This window comes from Coturnix japonica, chromosome 2 (genome assembly GCF_001577835.2).
Source record: "Coturnix japonica isolate 7356 chromosome 2, Coturnix japonica 2.1, whole genome shotgun sequence".
NCBI lineage: Eukaryota > Metazoa > Chordata > Aves > Galliformes > Phasianidae > Coturnix > Coturnix japonica.
Window position 1 is genome coordinate 6,847,542 of NC_029517.1, and position 23,861 is coordinate 6,871,402.

A 23,861-nucleotide genomic window follows, 5' to 3' on the forward strand; every position below is an offset into this window, starting at 1 on the left:
CCACCGGGGCGGGCGTGGGGCCGGGGGGCTGCCGTCAGCCTGCGGCTGCTGACGTACGGCTGTTCCTCCCGGGGATGAAGACCCCGGCGAAGGGCAGCGCGGAGCGGCGAGGGGCGGCCGGGGGCTCTGCGCGCTCGCGGTAGCACCGAGCACCGAGGAGTCCCGGTGCCCAGCGCGGTGGCATGGACCGCCAGCTCAACATCAGCTGCCTCAGCGGCGCGACGCTGGATACCAGTAACCGGAGTGGGTCATCTGGCGGGCTGGAGGGTGGCAGGGCACAGCTCTCCGTCTTCAGCGTGCTCGTCCTCACCCTCCTGGCCATGCTGGTGGTGGCCACTTTCCTATGGAACGGCTTGGTCCTGGCCACCATCTTCCGCGTGCGCACGTTTCATCGGGTGCCCCACAACTTGGTGGCGTCCATGGCCATCTCTGACGTGATGGTGGCGGCCCTCGTCATGCCCCTGAGTTTGGTGCACGAGTTGTCAGGGCGGCGGTGGCGGCTGGGTCGATCTCTGTGTCAGGTGTGGATCTCTTTCGATGTCCTGTGCTGCACTGCCAGCATCTGGAACGTCACTGCCATCGCCCTCGACCGCTACTGGTCCATCACCCGGCACCTGGAGTACACACTGCGCACCCGACGCCGAATCTCCAACATCATGATCGCGCTCACCTGGATGCTCTCTGCCTTCATCTCCCTGGCCCCGCTGCTCTTTGGCTGGGGAGAGACTTACTCAGAGGACAGTGAGGAGTGCCAGGTAAGCCATGAGCCTTCCTACACCATCTTCTCCACCTTCGGGGCCTTCTACCTGCCCCTGTGTGTGGTGCTGTTTGTCTACTGGAAGATCTACAAGGCGGCCAAGTTTCGCATTGGTTCTCGGAAGAGCAACTCCATCACCCCCGTCTCACCAGAAGCCCTGGAGGTAGGTCACCTGCCTTGTCTTTTGCTCTAGGGAACTCTTGGGAGTAACAGGGCTGAGCTGCACCCAGGGTGTGAAAGAATTGGGATCCCAACCCAGCTGGGAGGATCAGCTGGTGAGCAAATGGGATTTGAGGAGGGTCTGGGTTTACCCATGCAAAACATGTTTGCAAATCCTTCCTGGGTTGTGTCAGTTGATCCTGAGAATGGTGACTGTGCACTGTAAAGGTCTCTTGAGGGGAAGTCTTGCATTGGAGAATACAAGACTTGTGTGTATGGCATGTGGTTGTGTGCCTCTTTTACTGATCTGATCGTAAACTGGGAAATAATCTTGTGATACGTGAGCAGTTCTACGCACACATATGTCCCTATTGTCTCAGGTCATCCACAAAAGGGTCACAGCCCCAGCCTCACTCCAACCTGAGCGTGACGTAGATGGCTTGCATTTCCCTGTGCCTTGGCTGCATACCCACTGTGCAGGATTAGCCGGCCGAGACGCATACAGTGTTGACTTGTGTTTGTCTTTGGCAGATAAAGGAAGCTGCCCAGCATCCACAGATGGTCTTCACTGTCCGGCACGCCACGGTTACGTTCCAGACAGACGGAGACACGTGGAGAGAGCAGAAGGAGAGGAGAGCTGCCCTCATGGTGGGCATCCTCATTGGAGTCTTCGTGCTCTGCTGGATCCCTTTCTTCATCACGGAGCTCATCAGCCCACTCTGCTCCTGCAACATCCCACCCATTTGGAAGAGTATATTTCTATGGCTAGGCTATTCCAATTCCTTTTTTAATCCCCTTATTTACACTGCTTTCAACAAAAACTACAACAATGCTTTCCGGAACCTATTCTTTAGACAGCACTGACAAGCTTTCTCTGCCCCAGGAGGTTATTCTCAGCTCTCAGTGGAACCTGATAAACTCCTGAGGAAGCTGACAACCACAAACACGGTGGTGATGCCAAGGATGTGTCCCCATGGGTACATCCCAGCAATGGTCCCTGTTCCTATGCAGTCGCTATTATTCATGAAGCAGCATGCAAGGGTTTCTCTGTCAAGCAGCAAAGAATTCTGCCTCTGGTGCCCCACTGCTTTCCTCCTCCCTTCACAGTGATGCTCTTGGGACACTGGGGTGACAGTAATGGTGCAGTGATGGCTTCTGGGAAAGGTTCCTATTTGAAACTCTGGTGTGGCCCACTGCTGGTCTCCTGGAGCATTAATCAGCTTTGTCCCACTTGCAAAGCTGGGAGCCCTCAGTGTCAGGGCAGTTGGTGACTATGGATGAAACTCGATGTTCCTGGGTTGGTTGAACAGACTGTCATAGCTTTCACTGGTAGAGATTGTTTAGTGTTTGTATTTGAGAGAGAATCTCCTCGTTAAAGGGTTAAAAGCAGAGTCCCAAGTACAAAGCCCTTTTTCACATCAACAACAGATTGTGCTATTTGCTATTCTGTTCCATGTAGCAGGTTTTTAAAAAATATATATTTACTGTGAAAGCTTAATGCATGGTACACACTGGAATGAGAAATAATGCATGGGAAATCCACCTGTCTCATTGCTTAACTGATAAGCATCTGCTTCAGACTTTTACTTTCCAAAACCCCAGGCATTCCTGGGCTGTGAATGTTTAAACTTTGTGTCCGTGTTTGCCATTCTAAATCACAGATGTGATTTTGAGCAGATGTGGGGCAGGTTTCCTGTCATTGCAGGGGATACAGGGAGGGCATTTCAGATTTCCCATCAACGTGGAGCTGTGTATTGGTATTTATGAGTGTGACTCAAGTATGACTTGAGTCAAAGCAAAGATCCCATTGAATTTCCAAGGGCACTGGACTGCAGACACAAGGAAGTTAATGATGGGCACCGTTTCATTCTGGAAGCAGAACCAACCCATAGATGTGCTCTGCTGTGAGGCCCAAACTTATTCTTTTGCCCCTCTACAGATATTCTGCCTGGTGGCTGTTGCTCTGTGGTTCCCCCGCCGTCCCTTGTTGCCCACATCGTTGTTGACATTTTACTCCTAGAGATAGAATTATGCACTTTGTACTGTGCTGCTGAAAGACTGACAGGCCTCAGCATTGTTTTTAACCATCACTTCTTTAGGGGCAGCCACTGAAATCAGATTGGAACTGGAATGACATGATTCGGTATCAGATCTTTCAAGAAGAAGAGATAAAAGGGAAAAATGTCCATAAATCATGGGAGAGTCTCCTGGTGATGGACAGGATTAGTTCTTATCCTCAGTGGATCACGAGACATCAGAAGTGAAAATTGTCACTGGTCCCTTAAACCAGTCAAAAATCCTGTTAGAAATGTTTTTAAAGACAAAAAAAAAAGCCCTTTTTCTTTTCAAGTCTTGAGACAGGTACAAATGGAAGCAGAGCTCAAGGTGCTTCCAAGCCTTGTAGCCCTTGCAGGGCTAAATATCCATCAGGAATGACACAGATGCAGCTGATCCGCCTCCAGGCAAGAGAAGAGATAAGGTGGCCCCTGAGATCTTTTTCAACACTACTTTATAATAGTCTGTTCAAAATATTAGGTAAAGCCTTACCCTCATTGAAGGCAGCGGACGACTTCTCGGACTTGTAAAACCATAGCTTTAATGTTAATTAAATCAAGAAGATGGGCAGAATGGGAACAATCTTCTAATTCCCTGAAACAGTCTCTGCTCCTCACTAAGCAGAGGGACCAACCTCCCCACAGCTAGTAAAAGGCTATTTCATTTCTTTATTACATGAGGCAGTGATCTCTCTGGTGTATCAGAAAATTGTGATAAACTCTTGAGCTGCTTTTGTTGTGAAGGTATTAAAGTTCCACTGCTTTCTCTGGACAGCTCATCACCAGCACAGAGTTGTACTTTTGGGGAACTTAAGTGCTTTTGTTGTGTGAAGGGCTGTTCATCCAGAAATGAGCTGGAAAAATACCTCCTTATCCAGCCATATTCAACTGAGGTAGTGGGAGCTACACAGTCATTTTCAGCGAAGCCTGTAAGCATAAGATGGACTATTTGCTTTGTCTGAACAACACTCCTCTGAAATACAATCCACACACTTCTAAAACTATCACATAGAATTGAGTTGGAAGTGACCCTTAAAGGCCATTTAATCCAACTCCCTGCAGTAAGCAGAGATACCTACAGCTCCATCAGGTGCTCAATCCAGCCTGACATTGAATGCCTCCAGGGATGGGGCATCCTCTGCTTCTGTGTGCAACCTGTGCCAGTGCTTCACCACCCTTACTGTAAAAAAAACTTCTTCCTTATATCCAATCTAAACCTCTTCTCTATTTGTTTGAAACCATTTCCCATCATCCTATCACAGCAGACCCTGCTAAAGAGTCTGTCCCTTTCTTTCTTATAGCCCCCCTTTAGACACTGACAGGCCACTCTCAGGTCCCCCCTGAGCCTTCTCCATGCTGCACAGCCCCAGCTCACTCAGCCTGTCCCTGTAGGTGAGGTGTTCCATCCCTTAGGCCATTTTTGTGGCCCACCTGTGGATACATCCCAACAGGTCCATGTCTCTCCTGTGCTGAGGACTCCATATCTGGACACAGTACTCCAAGTGAAGCATGTCAATTCTTCCTTAGGTCTGAAACACAAGAAATAGCTTTTGAGCTAAATACTGTTGGGTAAAAATGTCTCCAAATACATGATGTTAAATGATCAGATGTCTGTGTCACTGGTATGTTCCTGCTTATGTCACTTCTTTAATTGTTTGGCCACCATGGCAATGATTTCAGCACAGAAGGACAAACTGTTTGGGAAGTTGGACGTTATCCCACTGTTTTAACAAAAAACCATCATGTTTATAGCACCTCATGTCTGGGCTGTGTCTGTCCCCATTTTAATTTGCTACTGGATGAGTAATCTTTGTCATTCTTGCAGTGGGATTCTTGCACATTCAGCTTTGTACCCCATGTAAGTAGACAACACTGAGATCAATAGGAAAGACTCTTACCTCTGTTCCAGCTTGGTGTCTGGGATGAAGCTCTCCTTTGTTATATCCTGTGTTTATTCATGCTATAAGGGGCAATGAGGAGACTGAAGAGAATTATAAGATGACACTAAATGTTTCTAAGTTGTCCATAGTTGCAGGTAGTCCATTGTCCTGGCACAAACTGCATCCGCATCTATGTGACAACCCACAGCCCATATAATCCTTACTGATCTTCTGCAAATAGCAGCTTCCAACTCAGCTTCCTGAGTCTCATTCCTCTGATTCTGTATGTAATTAGAGGCTCCATTATGGGCCAATTCCTACAGCTTGAGGCTTAAGACCATTGGCTTTTCTTCTAAATACCATCCCCACAATGTAATGTGATAACACAGGAAAAAAAATATCAGTATTTCAGAGACTGTGCTGAAGATTTACATCAAAAAATGTGGCTGTGATCAGAGCATGTGAAGGAGCATAAAGAAACCTTGACTTCTGATCCCAGCTCTGAGGCTTTTCACAGAAAGCAATTCAGATACATGTACTGAACAGGCTCCCAGAGACCCAGCCCTTGTTTAAAGACATCTATAACCCCAGCTTCAAAGGATGTGTCTTGTACCTTCTTGTTCCCGTTTATTAAACAGAGTCAGCGATGTGAAGAGATCCACCTTGCTGAGGGTTTGTGAGGATTAATTAGTAAATGTTTATCACGTAGCTGGATGTGGAACGCTCTGCTTTGAATACCAAGCTGCATTAAAAATTGGGCTCCTATTGAATTTCTCAGAAGAACTTTATTACCCATCGCTATTGACTTTCCTATGCAATTTTAATAGCTGTATAATACTTGCAGAAAAGATTGAACTCACCTACTACACCTCCGATTAATTCATTTCCTTCTCAGTGCCCTGACAGCTTGACAAACATCTGCATGGAGCTGCTGGATGCAGCGGCCATGCAGTGCTGTGTGCTGCCTGCTCAATGTGATGCTGGTCAAGGTCCAGGGAGCAATGGCTCTCCAGGCAGCACGCTGCCCCACTTCTGGGTATTTTAGGGAAAGGACATAAAAGAACTCCCTCAAATTACATGGTGGTTGGCTGAGCATCTTCCTGCTGTGCTCCCCAATGAAAGCAGGGCACTCAGGTGATGTTGGGATGTGCACGGATCCCACACAGCCAGGTGACTTCACTTTCCATTAACTCACCTGGATTTTTCCCATAGATTACCTCTGAGAGCTGCAGCCTTTAAACTGGCTCTGACAGCTCAAACTGGTGGGTTCGTGGAAGTAAAGCTGCAGACAATTAAGGCAATGTCAGCTGACAAAGGTAATTAATGACTGTTAGTTCCTGCAGTAGCTGCGGTGAGGTGCAACTGACAAAGTGTCAAAGGGATTGTTGTAAAGTAGTGATTTAGGCTGCTTTGTGCATGAGGGGCATGTCAACCTTCTTCCCCTTGTATCCATTACTGTACCCACAGAGCAGACAGCAAACACACAGGGATCGTAACGTGGGTGCCATGAATGCTCCATGTGGTAAAACACTCCTGGCAAAATCCATGTCCCCATTGCAATATGCTGAACATCACCAACCTGCCAGAATGGGCCTTGACTTTAAGGGAGGTGGCCAAAGAGCTGTTTAAATTGCTGCTAGTTTCTCTAACACCTGAGCACAGAGGACTGGATGAGAGCTGAAGCTGTGCTAGTGCTTTAAAAGGGCGCATGGAGCCAAGTGTTCCTAAGGCTAATACTGTTACTGATTTACAGCTGGAAATTGATCCTTGGAATAGCTGATAAAGGACTCGATGAATAAGAAATTACAAGGAAATAAATATAATTAAAATAAATCACATCGATGTCTTTTTTGACTGCAACATGTGGTTCACTGCAAATGGTGATATTAAGTATTCATCCCTTGGTAATGAACCTGGCTTGGTGACACTCAATATTTCCATGAAAAAGAGAAGAAGAAATCAATGTGTGGTTCAAACAGCCCAATATTTGCTAATTGCTCATAGATTGGAAGAAGGTGTAAATATGACCTCACTTGTACAGGAAAATGAGGGTGCAAGTAGGTCGGGGCAGTACGGAAGGAGCTGAACAGGTTGGTCCATTCAGAATATGTTGGTGTATTTACTGCCTGTTCATGGCCTGCATCCAAGAGCTGCAATTTCAGTTCATTGGATCTCACTGCTTCTCCTGCATGCAACCAGAATCAGCCATGCAGCCTCAATGCAACTTCCCATGCTGGGCAAGTCCAAGGTTTCCCCTAACCACCTCAAAAGCAAAACAGATGGGGCCTTTCTCCACATCCCCCTGGCACCACTGTAGTTCCTCAGCCTAACCAGCACCTCCATCAGTGGAGAAGCACCTCTGCAATGCCCACGTGAGGCTGGGAGCAGCTCCAAGAGGTTTGCTCTGGAAATGAAGGGAAACATTCCTCCACCTGCTGTACCCTTGACTACAGGATAACAGTGCCCCAGCCTCTTTGTTGGAAATGGAATATTTACTACTTCGTTTGGGTATTACGTCCTGCCCAGTCCCTGAGCTGGCTGTGAAAGGTGGAAATCTCTTTGTTATCAAAGTAACCTGCTGGTCAGAGGGATGGGAAGGGAAAGAAGAAGGGAAGCTCTGAACATCAGCGTGCCCTTCACACATGGACCGTCTAGAACAAACAGCCATTTCCACCCCAGAAGAGCTTGCAGCACATAGACTTTCATGAAAATGAATGTGATCACCCCATGATGCCCTCATAGAGCCTTCTACCCTGCCCTATAGATTCCCAGTGCTCCTGCCAGCCAGTCTTAAAGGGGAAAAGCAGAGCCCTACACCAAGCTGATGGTCACGTCGTGCCACGCTTTAGATGCAGACCTGCTTTCAAAGGTGGGGAGGACAGTTTTGATGCAATGCCAGTTTCATATCTTCCAGTGAGCACAGAGCATATGGAGCCCCTCACACGGTGTCAGGAGGTGCAGGGCTGTGATTTTTCTCTCTCCTCAGCTGCTCACCCACTGCCAATGACTGCAGGTGCATTAAGGAAGGGTGCTCAGTGCTTGGGGTGAATATTAAACAGACAGGAGGAGAGCAGCAGATGTGAAGTGCAAGGCAGCGCTGGCACAGGGGATTGCTGGATATCTAGAATGGGAGTGGAGAAGGAAACTGCAAGTTTTGTGGTGTAAAATGATTCAGGTTTTTGGAGGGTTTTTAAGAGGAGGCAGAGGCAGCACACAGCCACACTGCTCTGCTTCCCACAGTTTGGCAGCACAGACCTTGGCCTTAAGGGGAATTCATAGCATGTTACCGTGGCTGAATCCTTTGGGCTACTTCATGTGGCGTTAACAGTGGCCAACCAAAAGGAAAGTCAGCGCTATTTCTCATTGAAGTGAACATTTATGCCTCCAGACAAGGTTATAAACAGCATAAACCCTTGAAATTCCTTTGGAGACCCCAGCATGGTTGGTATTTGAATGCAGAACACAGCAAATAAGTCTTGAACAAAACCTATTTGACAGCAGATCCACCGCTGCTCCTCAGACGAGCTCTCACCCTCTGTGCTGTCACTGTATTTCCACCTGTCTCCAAGGCAGCAGTTACCCACCTGCAGGGAGCCTGCTTCTTCCAGGAACAAAGTGAAATGTCTCATCCACACCTTACCTAGCACTGCTGTGGCAATTGGTTCTTTTGGGGCATCCTCAGAGAGAGGTTCACACCCCACTTGGCAGTGTATAGGGATGACATGGCAAGATTTTGGGAGTGGGGGACTGCCCCAGATCAGAGACAACTCCAGATGCTCCAAAAGGGACCCAGTGCTGGGCAGGACTGAGCCATGGAGGGGCAGGCTGTCCCCCTGCACCCAGGGGCATCACACAAAGCAGATCTCTATGTGCAGCCATAGAGGAGCCCATAGTGCAGCAGCTGGGGGAGCTGCCACCCATGGAGACCCACAGAGCAGTTTGGGCAGGATGGGCCCCATAGTACAGCCCTATATTGGAGCAGAGCAGTTCCTCTGCACCCAGCTCAGCTCAGTGAGGTCAGGAGCTGAGTGCTCTCAGATCTGCTGGAGGTGGCAGCGCAGGGCAAGGAGAGACTGATTAGTTTTAATTTCCTCCCAAGGAGCAATATCCCTTTTGTTGTTCCCAGACGTGATCCTTGGAGACGACAAGATATTCAGGCTTCTTTTATCTGAAGGGTAATGAAGCACCCCAATAACCCGATGACCCACGCCTCAGCACTGAGAGTGGAAGCAAAGTGCACTCTGCCCTTTAGCAAGTATGCTGTAGCTGTGTGGGATGCTGAGAAATGAGCAGTGTGTACAAGGTGTTTAGCACTTGGATGCTTGGCTTTGTGCAAATACTTTCATCTCTATAACTCCTAAAGCAGCTCTCTGAACCAAGTCAGACCCACTGGCCTCCTCCGACCAAGCAAATAGCACTGCATGCCTGAATACACCCAGGAAAAGCATCCTTTCTGGGCACACTGATCAGCCCATGAGCACTGGAAAATATCACCCCAAGTGCATTATTTTCCTACAAACCATACGCTGCACACACTGACACACACTTTGTTTTATTCTGTTTTGCTTTCTCCTGTCTAGGAAGACTCTTTGTGCAAACATATGAAGGACAAAAAATCCCTCTCAGTATAAAAAGCCTCTCTCTGATCAAGGATAAAAGGAAAGGCAAGCTAAAGAGAAGCTGATTTTCACTCAGGAAGATTCTGTTAGCTTGTTGCATTTATCTGTTGCATAAACTGATGTGATTTTAAAAAGATAAAACATTTCATGAACTTATTCCAGAGGTGATTAGCAAAAAGTTTTGGCAACTGCTGTGATCACTTAGAACAAAATGCTCTTCATGATGCACAAAGGGCTGATGCCGTAGATAGGCCACTATACACAGCTCAGAAACAAGAGCAGAAGGTGAAGACCACAGCCATCACCGAGAGGTATTTTCTGGAGCATCTTGTTGCCCAACTCTCCATTCAAAAGGAGTCGGGCACTGCTAAAAATAGAAGTTTCTGCCATGAATATGAAAGAAGCCTCCAGACACCAGCTCACATTTAAACATTAAATATGAAGACTTCTATAGGGAGGTGAGATTAATTTCACCTCCCTATTTCACGGGGTACAAATTAATTTAAAAACCAGAGAAGAACAGAAAATGAATTTACTTTTTCTTTCTCTTTGATGACCAGACAAATCTAGGAGTCTGGTAGAGTTTCTCCCCTACTCTCTTCTATCTTTCGGTTCTTTTCTCACACATTGAAAAAGGAGAGATGTAGAATGTCAGTTTTGGCTTTTTTTTCTCTGAGGCCACTCAGACTTCCAAAGAAACTCGTCCTCCTCCAATGGGCCACGTCTCCAATTCATGCAGCTGGCAACATCTGTCACCACAGTTGTGTTATGGACGTAATAGGACAGCAGCCACTACTGGAATGTTCAGTGATGTTAACAAAATTCAGATTCTCACTTCTGCAGCAATGTTACAGAGCTGAAATTTGGAGCTCGTGACCTTCCAGTTGTTTTGGTAATTAACTTCTTATTATAACATCAATCATCTTGCACAGTCAAGGTATAAACCCCAGCAGACCATGATTTCTGGCATTACACTCAACCTCTTTAAAATGTGGATGCAGCATTTCTCACTGCTCAATCCACTGAAGCTGAGGCCTGAGCTGTTTTTTAAGGAGTGAATTATATGTGTATACATATATACTCTATCCTCTCTGTTCCACCTTAGCTTTCACAATTCAGAGGGATTCTGGACAAGACTTCCATTGATCCTCCTTCAATGGGACAATACAGTAAAGGTCCCTGTTTACTATCTGCAGATTCACTGTTCTTTGTAGTAGTCCATATACTCTCAAATATTTTAGAATTTAGAAAATTTAATTTAATTTAATTTAGAAAATTGTAGAATCACTGAATGGTCTGGGTCAGAATGGACCCGTACTGTAACCTGCAGAATTCACTCTCATTTGGCTCATCACTACTAAAATTGGTTTGTTTTAATCTAATCCTGTTAAAAATACCCGAATGAAGGTTTTGTTTGTGGTTGTGTTTGTTTGTTTTTTTTTAAGTCTTCAGTGTTAGACTAACAGGACTGAAAATCTTCTAGGGACAAGCAAGTCATTCTGACTGCAAAATGACAGATAACTTTATTTATTCACATTCATACCCTCTACTGCAATTAAATCTATTGTTCCAGTGTCTGATTGCGTGTGGGAACAAGGGATAGTTCTTGTACTCTGACTTCCAGTATTCTTGGAATTAATGAAAACTATTACTTTTTTTTAATAAAGGAAAAATGTTTATTGTCTCCTTTTTGTTACTGCCTTCGGGGATCATCTGGAGAATTCCTGCAGCTACATGTCTCACAAGTACTTAAAGGAGAAAAAGATACAAAAGCCTCTTTTTCCCTTTCTTTTCATTTCTTCAGGAAAAAAAAATTGCACAAGTTACGTGGAAGCCGTTTGGTGGTGTGCGGGTGCATTATGTGGATGTCAAACTCGCCACAGGGAAGCTAATGAAGAGAGAGGAATTCTGCCAACAACTTAAACATCTCTTCCAGTTGGTCATTTGATTGGCACTCTTTGTAAAAGCCAAGCTTCACGTTTCTTGGGTCTTGTGGCACCTCAGTGCTGGCTGCTGGAAAGGAGTGATAACTCTGATAGCCAGGAAGAACACCAAGCACATCCTGGGCATGAGAAAGCACTCTGTAAGGTGAGATTTAGGCAATATGAAACATTTGTTTAAAAACTGTTAGAGCACTAATGATGTTTGGGTTGGTTTTGTTTGGTTATGTTTTGGCTGAGTGGGAGTACAGAAGGACTTTCTCATTTAGCCAAAGATCCTGGTGGTCAAATGCTTTCCTGGAGCAAGTTTGCTAAGGCTGCGTGGAATGGAAGGTTTAGTAGAACTCTATAACTGAACAATGGGAAGGGAAAGCAACTGTTTTTTAACAGGTGACACAACAGGTCTTTGGCTACTGGCCATTCTTTGTAAGTGAGAACTTAAATGTCCAAAGGCAAAAACGCTGATGCTTTTTCAAGTGATGGCTCCTGTGGTTTCAACAGGAAATCATTCGTTTGCCGCAGAGTAAATACAAGATTGGCAACTGCAGGTCTTACACACATTGTTGAGTTTGGATGCAACGGAGCTGGCTGAAGTTCCAAGAACCTGAAGTCAAAAGTGTTCATCCTGAAAATACCCAAGAGCTTACTCCTTTCTGCCCTCCATAGACAAGCAAATAAGGCTCACATGAAACGTTGATTTCCTGTCAATTCTTCTATTGACACCAAGGCTCACATGAACCCTTTTTTTCTGTTCCATCCCTCATCCTTCTCAAAGACCTGTCATTTCTGTTGCAGTGAGCCCCGAAGAAGACAGAAGACAGCGTGGATCTTGCCTTTAATCTGAGTACATTCACCGTCTCATTTACTCTTTCACTACTTGTTGTACGATCCTTTCTGCAAAAGGGCTGTGATGCCAGCTGGGGCATCTTGGTGCTTCTATGATGCAGGTACAAAAGGATTTACAGGAGGTACAAGCTGAGAAGAGAGTTGGAGGGTGGAAATCTGTTGTGCTCAGACACTTCTTTACCTTTTTTGTTGTTTTTTTTTTTTTCTCCTACTCCACAGGCTGTTCTGGGGTCATTGCTCTGCATGTTGTTCTGTGTATTCTTTTTGAACCTACTTATCTGAAATGCCTTCAAAAGTAGAAAAAGAAGAGTGAGCTGGAATAGAAAAGGGATCTGTGAAGGTTGCCAAGGACTCGTTCTGGAGGCATGATTCAATGAGAACACGTGGGAGTTGGTCTGTGTCCATCCAAGCAGACTCAGGGACAGTGGGCAAATGCCAGTTTATGGGATGAAGATCTCCATGGGCGGATGGCCTGGCGTGGTCACTCACTCACCCACCCACTCACAGACAGGTGGCCCTGCCATATGATCACAGCACATGGTAGAAAACCAGTGAGATCCTTGATGCGGTGCTGTACTGGTCTTCCTTGAAATCAGCTCCTGGCTGCAAACCCCAAAAGGCTCCTACACAAGAAGATGAGAAATTGTAGTCAGAGCTGTCGGAACGGTTCACTGGTTTCTGAGGCTAAATGAATAGAAACAAAAATGTAAGCAGTGGTAGCGGGAACACTAGGAAATTGCTGTGAGCCCACTTATTAGATTTTCAAATAACAACAAAGTAAATACAGAATTTGGATGGATTTGAACAGTTATGCTTCTATTTGCTAAGCATCCTAAAGGGGAAGCACTTACTTAGATAAATTTCTTGAATTTCTGCAAAATCTCTAAACTTCTATAGATGTTCTCCTGTGAACAGTCTGATGATAGGGATCCTTCTCAATAGGAACCATAATAAAGTAGTATCATGTAAGAAAAATCCAAGGCTTGCTAGGATAGTTAATGGTGGAAAGAGATAACCAAGCACTTTACCCTTACATGAAGCAAGTATTTGTTTTTTCTAAGATTCAGATCATGACAGGTATAAGGGCTGAGGACAGTGAAGGAGGGGAAAGGTTGAATCCTCTAGAAATTATAGTAAGAGGGGAACTTGTGAATTGATCTCAGTACTCACTTAGAGACCAAAGATTGTTTCTCCAGCTTCAGATTGAGTTTGGATTTGAGCTCCCTTAAATACCAGTGGCTTTAATGCTTGCTCTTCCTCATGCTTAAAATTTGCAGCCCTGAAGACTGAATCAATGAGATGCTCACATTAACATTAACGCAGCCTTGGACTCCTAGCCTGCTAATCAAAATAAACCTGCAATAAAACACTTGCTTGATACCACAATGAGACATCACAGGGTGCAAAAGGGCTCACAGGGTCTTACCTACCCCAGAAATGTAATGCCAGGGCACAGAGCAGACCCTCAGTGATCCACAAACTGTTCATTATCTTAGTGCAAATGTTACAGAGGTGATCAGTCCTAACCTAAACCTCAAATGTCAGAATTTAGATTGCTGATACCATTTGGATCTGATTAAGAAAATGATCTAAAAATAATTAAAATTAAAACCCTAAAAAGTCTGAGAGAGCTTCTTGCTGAGTAGGAGCCAAGGAGATTTGTTTACAGCTCTCTCTCCACTTAGACCAATTAATCACTGTGCCTTGGCTACTCTTCCCATAAATCACCCCAAAGGATGCCTGTCGGGCTGCATTAAGTTGCACCTCTGCGACAGTCAGCCACTGTCTAGATTACAGATGGAAACTGGCATGTTAGCTCAATAGTTGACTTAGAAAAATAGAAACCATCCACGAGTGTAACAGGGACCACTATTTTTCCCCTGTAATTACCTCCTGATACTTGGATGGAATCTATGAATGTACCAGAGAAGCTCCTGGAGCTCCATAGTGCTGGTCTATGCAGGGAGAGTCCGGAAGGCTGGTAGAAGTTGTTGCTCTGTCAGAGGAGAGATGAAGATGGTAAGTATCCCCCATTCATTGCTTATTAGATAAATTACAAATGCTTTTGAAAGAAAACATAAGCCAAGCTTGAAATTTTATATGGGAGCAAGAAAGTAATTGATCTGAAATAACTCATTTTGTTTAAAGGAGAAATAAAGTTAAGATGAATGTGTGCTATATTCCCAAAGCTTCCTTGAAGAAGCATGAACTTTACAGATACACAGGGCTACCTGGAAACATCCAGCAGTAACCACATCATTATCATACAGAAAATTGGTCCAGGTGGAGACCTTTAATTACCTTTAAAAATAATTAAGTGCCTAGAAAATTATTTCATGGCATTTTCAGTTGCATTTTTCCCTATTTTTAAGGCCTGAAATGATCTTGCAGCTCTTAGCTTGCACCTAAGAAGCACTGATGAAAACTGACACATCGCATATTGAAAAGTCTCGCATTTTCACTTTATCTCTGCAAAAGGATCACTTACTTCAGTTAAGCAATGAGTTATTTTTTCAACAATATTTCTATGACTTTTCCTGTACCAGTGTGAACTGGTATTAGCAAGAAAGGAGCTTTCCCATTAGGAGATCCATCAACTTGAGCCCTGCCTGTGCTATCCCTCTGAGTTCAACAGGTGAGCTGTGCTTTTCTTCCAAATCCATTTGCTTTTTGGAATCCATTTGGATTTCAAAACCCATCTCAGAAAAACCATAGGCCGAATGATATTCCTGAGTATTGTTTAGTTGTCTTTTCCTTGAAGTAATAGTTATTAATGAAAAACATTTCTTCTTTCTCAAATAGCACAGTCAAAAACTAACAGCAATAGGTGACAATGTAAGATGTAGAATGTTGCTAGTTGGACTAGAATTATAACACCAAGATATTTATGTAACACCAAGACTACTCATGTAAGCCAGCTAGCGGTAGACTGCTAGCCTGGATCACCCAAAGATGGGCAGCTGAGTTGACACCGTGTAGAGAGAGAGGCTCCTGAGCACACAACCAGGCTCACTAACAGTTCTCATCAATACTGGTGCAAACCTCATTTTTTCCTTTTTTTATCTTACCTTTCTGACTACCACTGAAGTTCTCTAGGTAAATGGCAAGGCCCTTTGAAGAAGCCAGAAGTGCATTAATTAGGGCTGGCTGTCCTCAGAGGGAAAGTTCTGCAGAGGACAGAAAGGAACTGACTGCAAATATGAAAGAGGGGAAATTGGCTTCCAAATTACTCTCCCCCGGAACATAAGTTTGCTGTTGATACGAAGCACAGTGCCTTGAAGGAATTCATGCATCTCAGTTTGACCACAGATATACAGCAGGGAATATGCACCCTGTGACCTTGGTATTGCCTTTAGGACAGGCATGGTGGCAGAGAAACCAGCAGGATAAATGTCACATCTTGCTCTAGCTCTCCTCCCTTCTTCTCCTCCAGGCTCCTCTGCATCTTTTGACCCAACTTGCCCACCTCACCTGTGTTCATGGACCAGTCTGCTCAGGATGTGACCAGTGGTTGAGATGTGATAAAATCCAGCATGTGTCCATTATTGCCATCTCACATCGGCAATTCCAGGAGCATAAAAGTTACTGAGATTTTATCAGATTTATGTGAAAATATAAAATATAAAATGAGTAAACAAGTCAATTTTAACATATGTCCAAACAATACAAACCAGAGCAGAGTGCTGGGGTCTCCAGTCCAAACCCCAGTGTAGGCAGAGGCAGAAGAGGCCCTTCAGAGAAATCTGCTGCCTTTAAGATGTCTGGTATTTCTCAGCTGCACTCTGCTTTTACATAACAGACTTTTTCACATCAGCAGTCAAATTTGTTATCTGAGCAGGGAGAGAAGCAGTTCTCCCTTCTCATTATCCTAAAGGTTTGTCTGTTTAAAGATAAGTTTATTATGCCTCCTTTTGCAATGAGAAATGTGTGTAGTACAACAGCACAAAGCAATTGGCAGAGTGCAGATCTGCTCCCAGAACAAGGCTCCAGCATGTCCCCGTGCACCCCTTCCAGGAGGAAAACATCTCCTGCATGGGATGCTTTCACATGAGGCCACACAACACACACTGTATCTTAAGAACATACTGAAACTGGCAGCATTCAGATCCTGTTTGCCTAGAGAACAGAATGGGCAGCCTTTCTCTGCAAGCTGATTCCCTACAGGGAACACTAGGATGAGCAGCTCTGCACAGCAGGAGGGCAAAAGAATGGCCAGTTTGACTGGGAACAGTCTCACAAAGGTTGTGCTCTTTCGTGCTTGGTTTCCTGGCTCCACTGGTTGGGAAATCTCCATTCTTCAGCAAGCTATGACTTTTTATCCTGGCTTGCTCGTGTATCTTCAGTTCTTTGCACGCAAGTCTTGGTCTGGTGGAACATATGGATGTTTACTTGGGTGACATCCTTGTAGACATCCCTGTTCATTGCAGGGTGTTGGACTAGGGGAACCTTAAGGGTCCCTTCCAACTCAAACCATTCTATGATTCTACGACAGTACCATTTTCATTAAGTGTTGTGGGTTTTTTGGTACTCAAGTTCCAATGTACAGAGTAGAAAGGGCCAGTACTGCTCACACCCTTCCTGCCTGTTGCATGAGAAGGAGCCATGGCACTATAGGATGCTCTGCTTGAGACCATCTCCCTGGGGTGCAGAATTGCCCACAGCACTTGCAGCAGCCCCTCAGGCAAATGCCATCAGTTCTCACAGTGCAGTCTGGAGAAGTTGGATAAGTATGTCAAAGTGATATCACCCTGCATGTTTCACCCAGCTTGTCCTCAAATCCCACTCCTTTCTTGAGGGCTGTAATTTCTTGTCCAGCACTGTTCATAGCAGCAGCTGTCTCACCACAGAAAAGGATTGTAATCCTCTGTAGTAAGGAGTGTGTGGGTTTTCACATGCTGTAGCCACTTTGTTCACAGTCTGCAGGCAATCTGAAATAAGCAACTGAAGATACCGAGGCAGGATGTGCCTATTGTGAAAGGCTTTTACAAAAGAAAACTCCTTTGGATCACGTTTGCTGGGGGGTGTTTCATAGTACTGAATATCCATCATTTAAACCAAGTGCATTTTAAATAACACTTTTTTAAGCCTGCAAATAATCCTGCCAGTTCAGAAACTCATCTCTTCTAAATTGCTCTTTTAGCACATAGATATTTGCTAAATCCTTTTTTTAACAGGAGGGCTGCCTTGATAACCATGGAAAGTACATAAGCCTCAGAACAAGATATAAAGTAATGCCCATTACTGCTTCTATACAGCATTCACCAGTTGAAGTAGAAGATCGTCACGGCAAATAGAATGAGCTCCCATGTTAGTGACATGTATGAATAATAAAAGGAAGCTACAGGTATTCGTGTCTAGTGCTCTGCAGATGGATCTCTGCCTGAACCATGGGATTCCAAACTGAAACGATCTCAGGAGAATGAAGGATTCATTACAAGGAGCAAAAATTAATCATGGAAAGCAAGCCAAATTTCAAGCTTATAGTCAATTAAGAGGTAGATGGTGTTTTCAGCTGTGAATGTGTGTGTCTGGTTGCAAGAAACAAGTCCAAGGGAGACAAGCAGGTATATGTAGTCCTTCAAAATGGACAGAAATACATATGAACTGAAAAGGGTTGAAAATACTCATTACAGCTGAAATCAATCAAAGCAGAAACAGTCTCATTAGTTAAAACAAGAAGGTTGGTTTCTCATGCTCAGGTCCCCACTTGAGGATTTTACCCACTGTATCTATGACTCTCCAGGTGTCACTGTTATCTCTCTATCAGAACTTCTATTTGCATTCTTCTCAGTTGATTCTGTCAGGTGTATCTGTGCCGCTTTTTCATGTTGAAACACTTATTCAATCCTCTCCAAAGCATTCAAATCCTACACATCAAAGCACCCAACAGGCAAATATAGTTACTTCCAGCTAGTGCTGATATTACCAGAATTTGTAGTNCTTATTCAATCCTCTCCAAAGCATTCAAATCCTACACATCAAAGCACCCAACAGGCAAATATAGTTACTTCCAGCTAGTGCTGATATTACCAGAAAAGGTAGAAGACATTTTCAATGAATAAATTGAGAGGGATCGAGATGCTTTATATTTATTTGAAATTCAATAGGCATGCCATGTAATGCTTTCTCTGTGAGCTCCCCAAATGTGCCAGGAACAATGCACAGACTGAGAGCCATCATCTCCGAGTGCCACAGGCTTTGTTCTGCTCCAAAGGCAGATTCCCCTCGTCCTCCAGATTCATTTCCATTTGCAATGCTTAAGTCCTAGCGCAGAAAACCAAAAATGAACCTGTTAAAGCCTCCAGGGAGCCGTATGTTTGTGTCAGAGGATAAGAATCGTAAAAAGAGACTTTTCCTTTGTTTGCTGCCATCTGTTTCTCCTCAGTGCCATTTTTCTTGGCTGAACCGCTGGGGTAGAACTTGTATTGAACAAAGTGGTATTTGTGTTGGTTATGGGAGCATCTCCCAGTTCCAGAAGGAAATATCTCTTGAGCCACCCACTGAAGATCCTTGATTCACTATCTTGCCAACTGGTCACCTTGTTTGTGGTGGTGGCGCCTCGGTTCCATCTGCGGCTGAGCTCAGCAGTGATATAAGATTGAGGCACAACGTTGCCATCAAAACATCTGATAACAAATTATAAGATTGTTCTGCCAAACTCTGGCTAAGCTGCCCAGATGGAAACCAGACATGGAGAGGTGGTGTTTCAACGTCCTACATTAGTTTCTTCCGCTTACTGTCCTTGTTTCTCAGACTGAAGGACTCATTTTAATTAATTTATCCTTGGTAGTCTCCTGTTTACAGTAGCCTTTTTTGCTTGCCAATTTTTACACTGTTTCTGCAGTTAACTGAACAGCCTCCCTTATTTTTTTCCCCCATAATCACTAATTTCCCTGTCATTGCAGATGGAATTTATGACTTTTTCTAAGACTCAGTAATATCACGAGCCAGCTGAGGATTGCTTTTGTCCTCATGCATATTAAACCCAGCTGTATGGGATCTCCCTACCCATTGCTTTGTTGAGAAAGTCAAAGAAAGTGGAAAGAAGCTCATCTTGCTGCGTTTCCATCAAAGTCTGTGAGGCCATATGTTGACTGAATAGGAATGGGGAGAGGCTGCAGGAAACCTGACCTAATTTCTGCTTGCCAGAGGTCCTTTCTCACTCAAAGTTGGGCTCTTTCATACTTAAGGTCTTCTTCAGCTCCTTGGAACTGCTGTAAATGCCATGTCTGTATCACTTACCCATCAATCCCACTGCATTGCCAAGCCTCTGGCTCACACCAAGAGCTTTCTGATGATGAATTTTCAAATTTTGTGCTGCCTTTCACATCTGTCATCAACTTTCAGGTCAGCCAATATCTCACTGCATTCCCTTGTGTCATGGGAAATTTCCTATAGGAGGCTGTGGGCCATTTTTCTGAGCTGCTTCCCTGTTCCAAGATGAGAGATTTGCAGATGGGCTCCTCTGCATGCAGATGTGCTGTCTGACTGTTCAGTGTCTGCAGGGAAACTGACACCTCTTGACAGAGATCTGGTTTTATCTCCTTTGGCACAGTTTCTGAGCTTTAAATCTTCTTGCCACATTCAGGTCTGTGACCCTTTCCATTTTGTGCTCTGCCTTGACTAGCTCACAATTCTCCTCAACAAAAAAAGCCAGCTGACTCTGCTGTCTTTCCCATAACCTCTTTTTGTTTTAGCAATATATGAATTAAGAGGTCCTTCAAGGAATTCCAGCTGCACAGCAAAAGGAAAGGCACAGCCATCCATCCCTGCTGCCGCTGTGGTTGTGCAGAGGAATATCAAGAGCACTTTTTTGCTGGTAACCAAAGCAAACCAGCAACCATGAAGATTTTCATTGCATCCTGTTCAGCCAACCCTTGGCCTCAAACCCTGGTCTCGATGCCCATGGGGTTGGAGTGCACATTAAGGCTTTCTTTGCTACCTACACTGCTTATTGTCACCCACTCATGTTCCTTCCAATACCATGCTCTGCAAATCTCCTCCCAGACTGCTGGCATTCCTGAGTAATCTCACATTTGTTTTTATGAGTACAAGCTCCTGCTTAATTGTCTGTAACATTGCCTCACATTAAAGGTGCTGATTAAACCTCTAACTCCCGATACAGTTTATTCCATCTCATAAAAAGTCCTTCTCAAGCAAGTGGGAACCACTGCCACAGCCAGAGACCTCAATGTTCCTCCAGTGGGAAGCCAGCCTTCCACCATCCCCATCACAACCTCCCTGGGCTTATCGCTGTACTTGGCAGCCCTCCTGCACTGAGCCACTTCAGCTACTCTGAGACAAGGGAAAAATAACAACTGCATGAGCAGAAATGGGAAAGGGACATATTTAGGGTGAAGCTGCATTATTTTCTTGCGCAGCTTAAATAATAGCTGTAGAAACACTGACTTCCCATGGCAATTCTTTGGATATTAGACAGTCCCGCAAGAAAATATCTGATTAAAAAATAATAACACTTAAGCTTAGTTCTGACTGCTTTTCTTGTGAGAAAAATCATGAATACGTGAGTAAAGTTCCCAAATGAATATGCAGCAATTCCTCTCAACAAGTACCTGCTACAAAAGAGGCAATATTTGCCACACTCTGCCATCATTGCACAGGTAACAGTCAGGGCTTGGTTTCATGCCTACAACTCAGTTCTCAATAGCATCTACAAGAATACAGGTTATGCATGGCTAATGTATTTTTTGCAGATTTAGGGTGTTTATATACTTATAGAACCATAGAATACCCCAAGTTGGAAGGGACCCACAAAGATCACTGAGTCCAACTCCTGGCTCCATACAGTACCACCCAAAACTCAAACCTTATGAGAGAGTTGGCCAAGCGCTTCTTGAATTCTGGCAGCAACCTTCAGATACAGTTATCACCATTCACGACTACCCTGAGTAATCAAATAGCAGTGACTTAAAAATAATGAGATTTAAAAGCAAAAGCAGCGGCACATAAAGACTCTGAATTAAGTTTTTTGAATTAAGACCATCAGTTCATTCAGCAGATGGTTCATGATGGGCCGCTTCTCCCAGTGTCACACTGTACGCAAGTACAGCAGTTCATAAAGCTACAACAAGCGCACAACAAGGAATTTATATCATTATTGATTGCAGCCAGTTCATCTTTTTAAACTTCAATCTGCGTTTAGCAGATTCTAAAGCTCTGGGGCTTTAAAGACTCTGAGTGTTATGCATAGAAAGGGCAGATCTGGATGCTGGCTGTGGCCTCCTTAAACAAACAGTGAATTCTGCATCTTATTTAGAGAGGTGTTTACTGAGAGCCAAACATTTTGTAGCTCCATCAGAGAGCACACAATGTGTTCAGTTGTGCAGGAAATGCATTCAGCTGAAATACATGCAGCTCTTCATACAAATTTCATCAGGATGAGTATTTTTCAACCACTAAAATTCCTTACAATATGTTTTAATAAAATTAAAAGCATATTGCAATGATGCCATTGTGTGCCATACTCCGTACAGCTGTAAGCAGAGAACAACATTGCTCAGTAGCACAAGGCCTTGCAGACTGTCAGTGTCTTCAGAGCATCACCTGCCTTGGTCCTCCATCCTTCTGAATGGCACTGAGTCACTTCCTGACCCAAGCACCTTGTGAAAGTCTATCAGAAGACATATATATATATATATATATATATCTTTAAATAAATATCTTTATTTTTTTAGAAAGAGCCTTCTCTTTTTTCATTATGAGAAGGAAGTGAGAAACCCTCAAGTTTTTATGATTCCAGAGCATAAGATGTGATTTAATATTAGAAGTATGGCTTTATCGTGGAACTCATAATCAAAAGGGGAACTAACTTTTTACATGGCCTAATAGTGACATGACAAGGAGAAATGGCTTTAAACTAAAAGAGGGGAGATCTAGGTTATATGTTAGGAAGAAATTCATTACTGAGAGGGCAGTGAGACCCAAGCACAGGCTGCCCAGAGAGGTGTGGATGCCCCATCCCCAGAGGTACTCAAAGCCAGGTCGGATGGGGCCTTAGGCAGCCTGATTTGGTGTTTGACAGCCCTGCCAAACATTCTTGAATACCTCCAGAAACAGGGACTCCATGACCTCCCTGGGCAGCTGTGCCACTGCATCACCACTCTTTCTGAGAAGAAACATTTCCTAACATCCAAGCTGAATTACATTTATCCAGCAGCCAACTCTGCGCAAGGAAAAGGCTGTGAAAACCCTTATAGCTCTAAACTGGAAGAAATGAGGAATCTCACTGCAGAGCAAATCGTTTTGTCCCCTTCTGAATTTAACTTCTTAATGATGCAGATGGTCCCAGATCTATGCCATGACACAGCTCCTAAAGAAAAGATAAAAAGTGAGAAGAAAAAAGCCCTAATCATCTGTGCATCATTCTGTTAATCCCAGCCCACGTCTTGCTCCAAGTATGGAAGAGTAGATCTCTGCTTAAAAAGCAGCTCCTGTCACTAATTTGCACTGACATCTAATGGCTGCTGTAAATAATTATACCTTCTAGCACCCACCTGGCTTTGGATGCAGGGTTAGGGTTTGAGTTACAATTGTTATCAGTCATTCCTAAGACTGTCTCATTCCTTAACTGATGTTTAGGCCTGACAACTATTGCCCAGAAACACCAGGAATCATATTTGGTCAGTGTCTTCACTGTGTGAAGAAAACAGAAGAGGCATCATGGATGTGAATGCTTGGTGGCTGTACAGTACGTGCTTTAGCAGACAGTACTGGCACCGCTATGTAGGAATGTATAACTAATGCTCTTCTGGAAACGATCTCTTGAGGCAGAAACCATGAAGCCAGGAACAGATGGGAAACAACCTTTCACTCATGGCTGCATTTTGTGACTGCAAATATTCTAACTAAGAATTCAAAGAACAAAGAAACTGCAGAAGCAGAAATACGCCTGACATAGTACCTCCACTCCTTATGTGGGAGCATTCAGCCCTTCCCAGAAATGCATTTATTTTTACTGATTACCTGTTGTTTGGAGTTTTTTTTCTGTATTTTTCTAAGTGTTTAATTGCGAGAAAATAATAACAGAGCAGTTAATGGGATGGGCTCAGTGAATGCTTCAGTGTATCATTAAATATCTTCAAGGAAATCCTGCATGCGTATACATTTCAAGCTGGGTTTTTGTAACTCCAGCACCCCAAGGCTGAGAGGAAGAGGAGTTTCTCATTGGGAAGCAGAAGGTTTTCTCCGTCCCACGTCTCATTAGGCTCAGTCTAAAAAGAAAAGGATGAAAGGGAATTCATCACAGGCAGGACAGGCGATGTAAAGGTGGGTGGAAGGACTGACAAGCAAACAGAGAAGAGATTCTGGAGAAATGAGGAATAAGAAATAAACACGTCGAGAGGACGGGGGGAAAGAGTTATGGTTTAGGTAAGTTTGTGGAAAGAGGGTAGGCATGTTTTATTGCACAATATTTCCATCAGGGGAAACAACTTTTGCAGTCAGATTAGTTCCTCTCCCACCTTGTGGCTTTTTCATTTGTAGAACAAGAAACAAAATGAAAAGCACGAGCTTCACAGCTTTGAATTTTCCCCTACAGACATGCAATCAGTATGCTCAGTTACCACAGCCGCTCATGCAGCTGATGC

The 23,861-nt window shown here is 44.2% G+C and overlaps 1 protein-coding gene and 1 long non-coding RNA gene across 4 annotated transcripts in view; one reads left to right on the forward strand and one right to left on the reverse strand.

Moving 5' to 3' along the window:
- Positions 1 to 67: 67 nt before the first annotated feature.
- HTR5A (5-hydroxytryptamine receptor 5A) lies at positions 68 to 3,237 on the forward strand. The gene is made up of 2 exons (XM_015852808.2): positions 68 to 920; positions 1,448 to 3,237. Exons 1-2 carry the CDS (start codon positions 183 to 185, stop codon positions 1,778 to 1,780), a joined length of 1,071 nt encoding a protein of 356 aa, XP_015708294.1. The 5' UTR covers positions 68 to 182; the 3' UTR covers positions 1,781 to 3,237.
- Positions 3,238 to 4,924: 1,687 nt separating this feature from the next.
- The window catches only part of LOC107308814, a 65,918-nt gene continuing 46,981 nt past the window's right edge, over positions 4,925 to 23,861 (reverse strand). The window contains exons 3-4 of one of the 3 annotated variants that reach the window (XR_004306326.1): positions 14,146 to 14,251; positions 4,925 to 13,541 (exon numbers count right to left, since the gene is read on the reverse strand). This is a non-coding gene — a long non-coding RNA (uncharacterized LOC107308814). Of the gene's footprint in view, positions 14,252 to 23,861 lie in introns of all 3 variants that reach the window. The other 2 variants (XR_004306325.1, XR_004306324.1) reach the window with 2 other exon arrangements.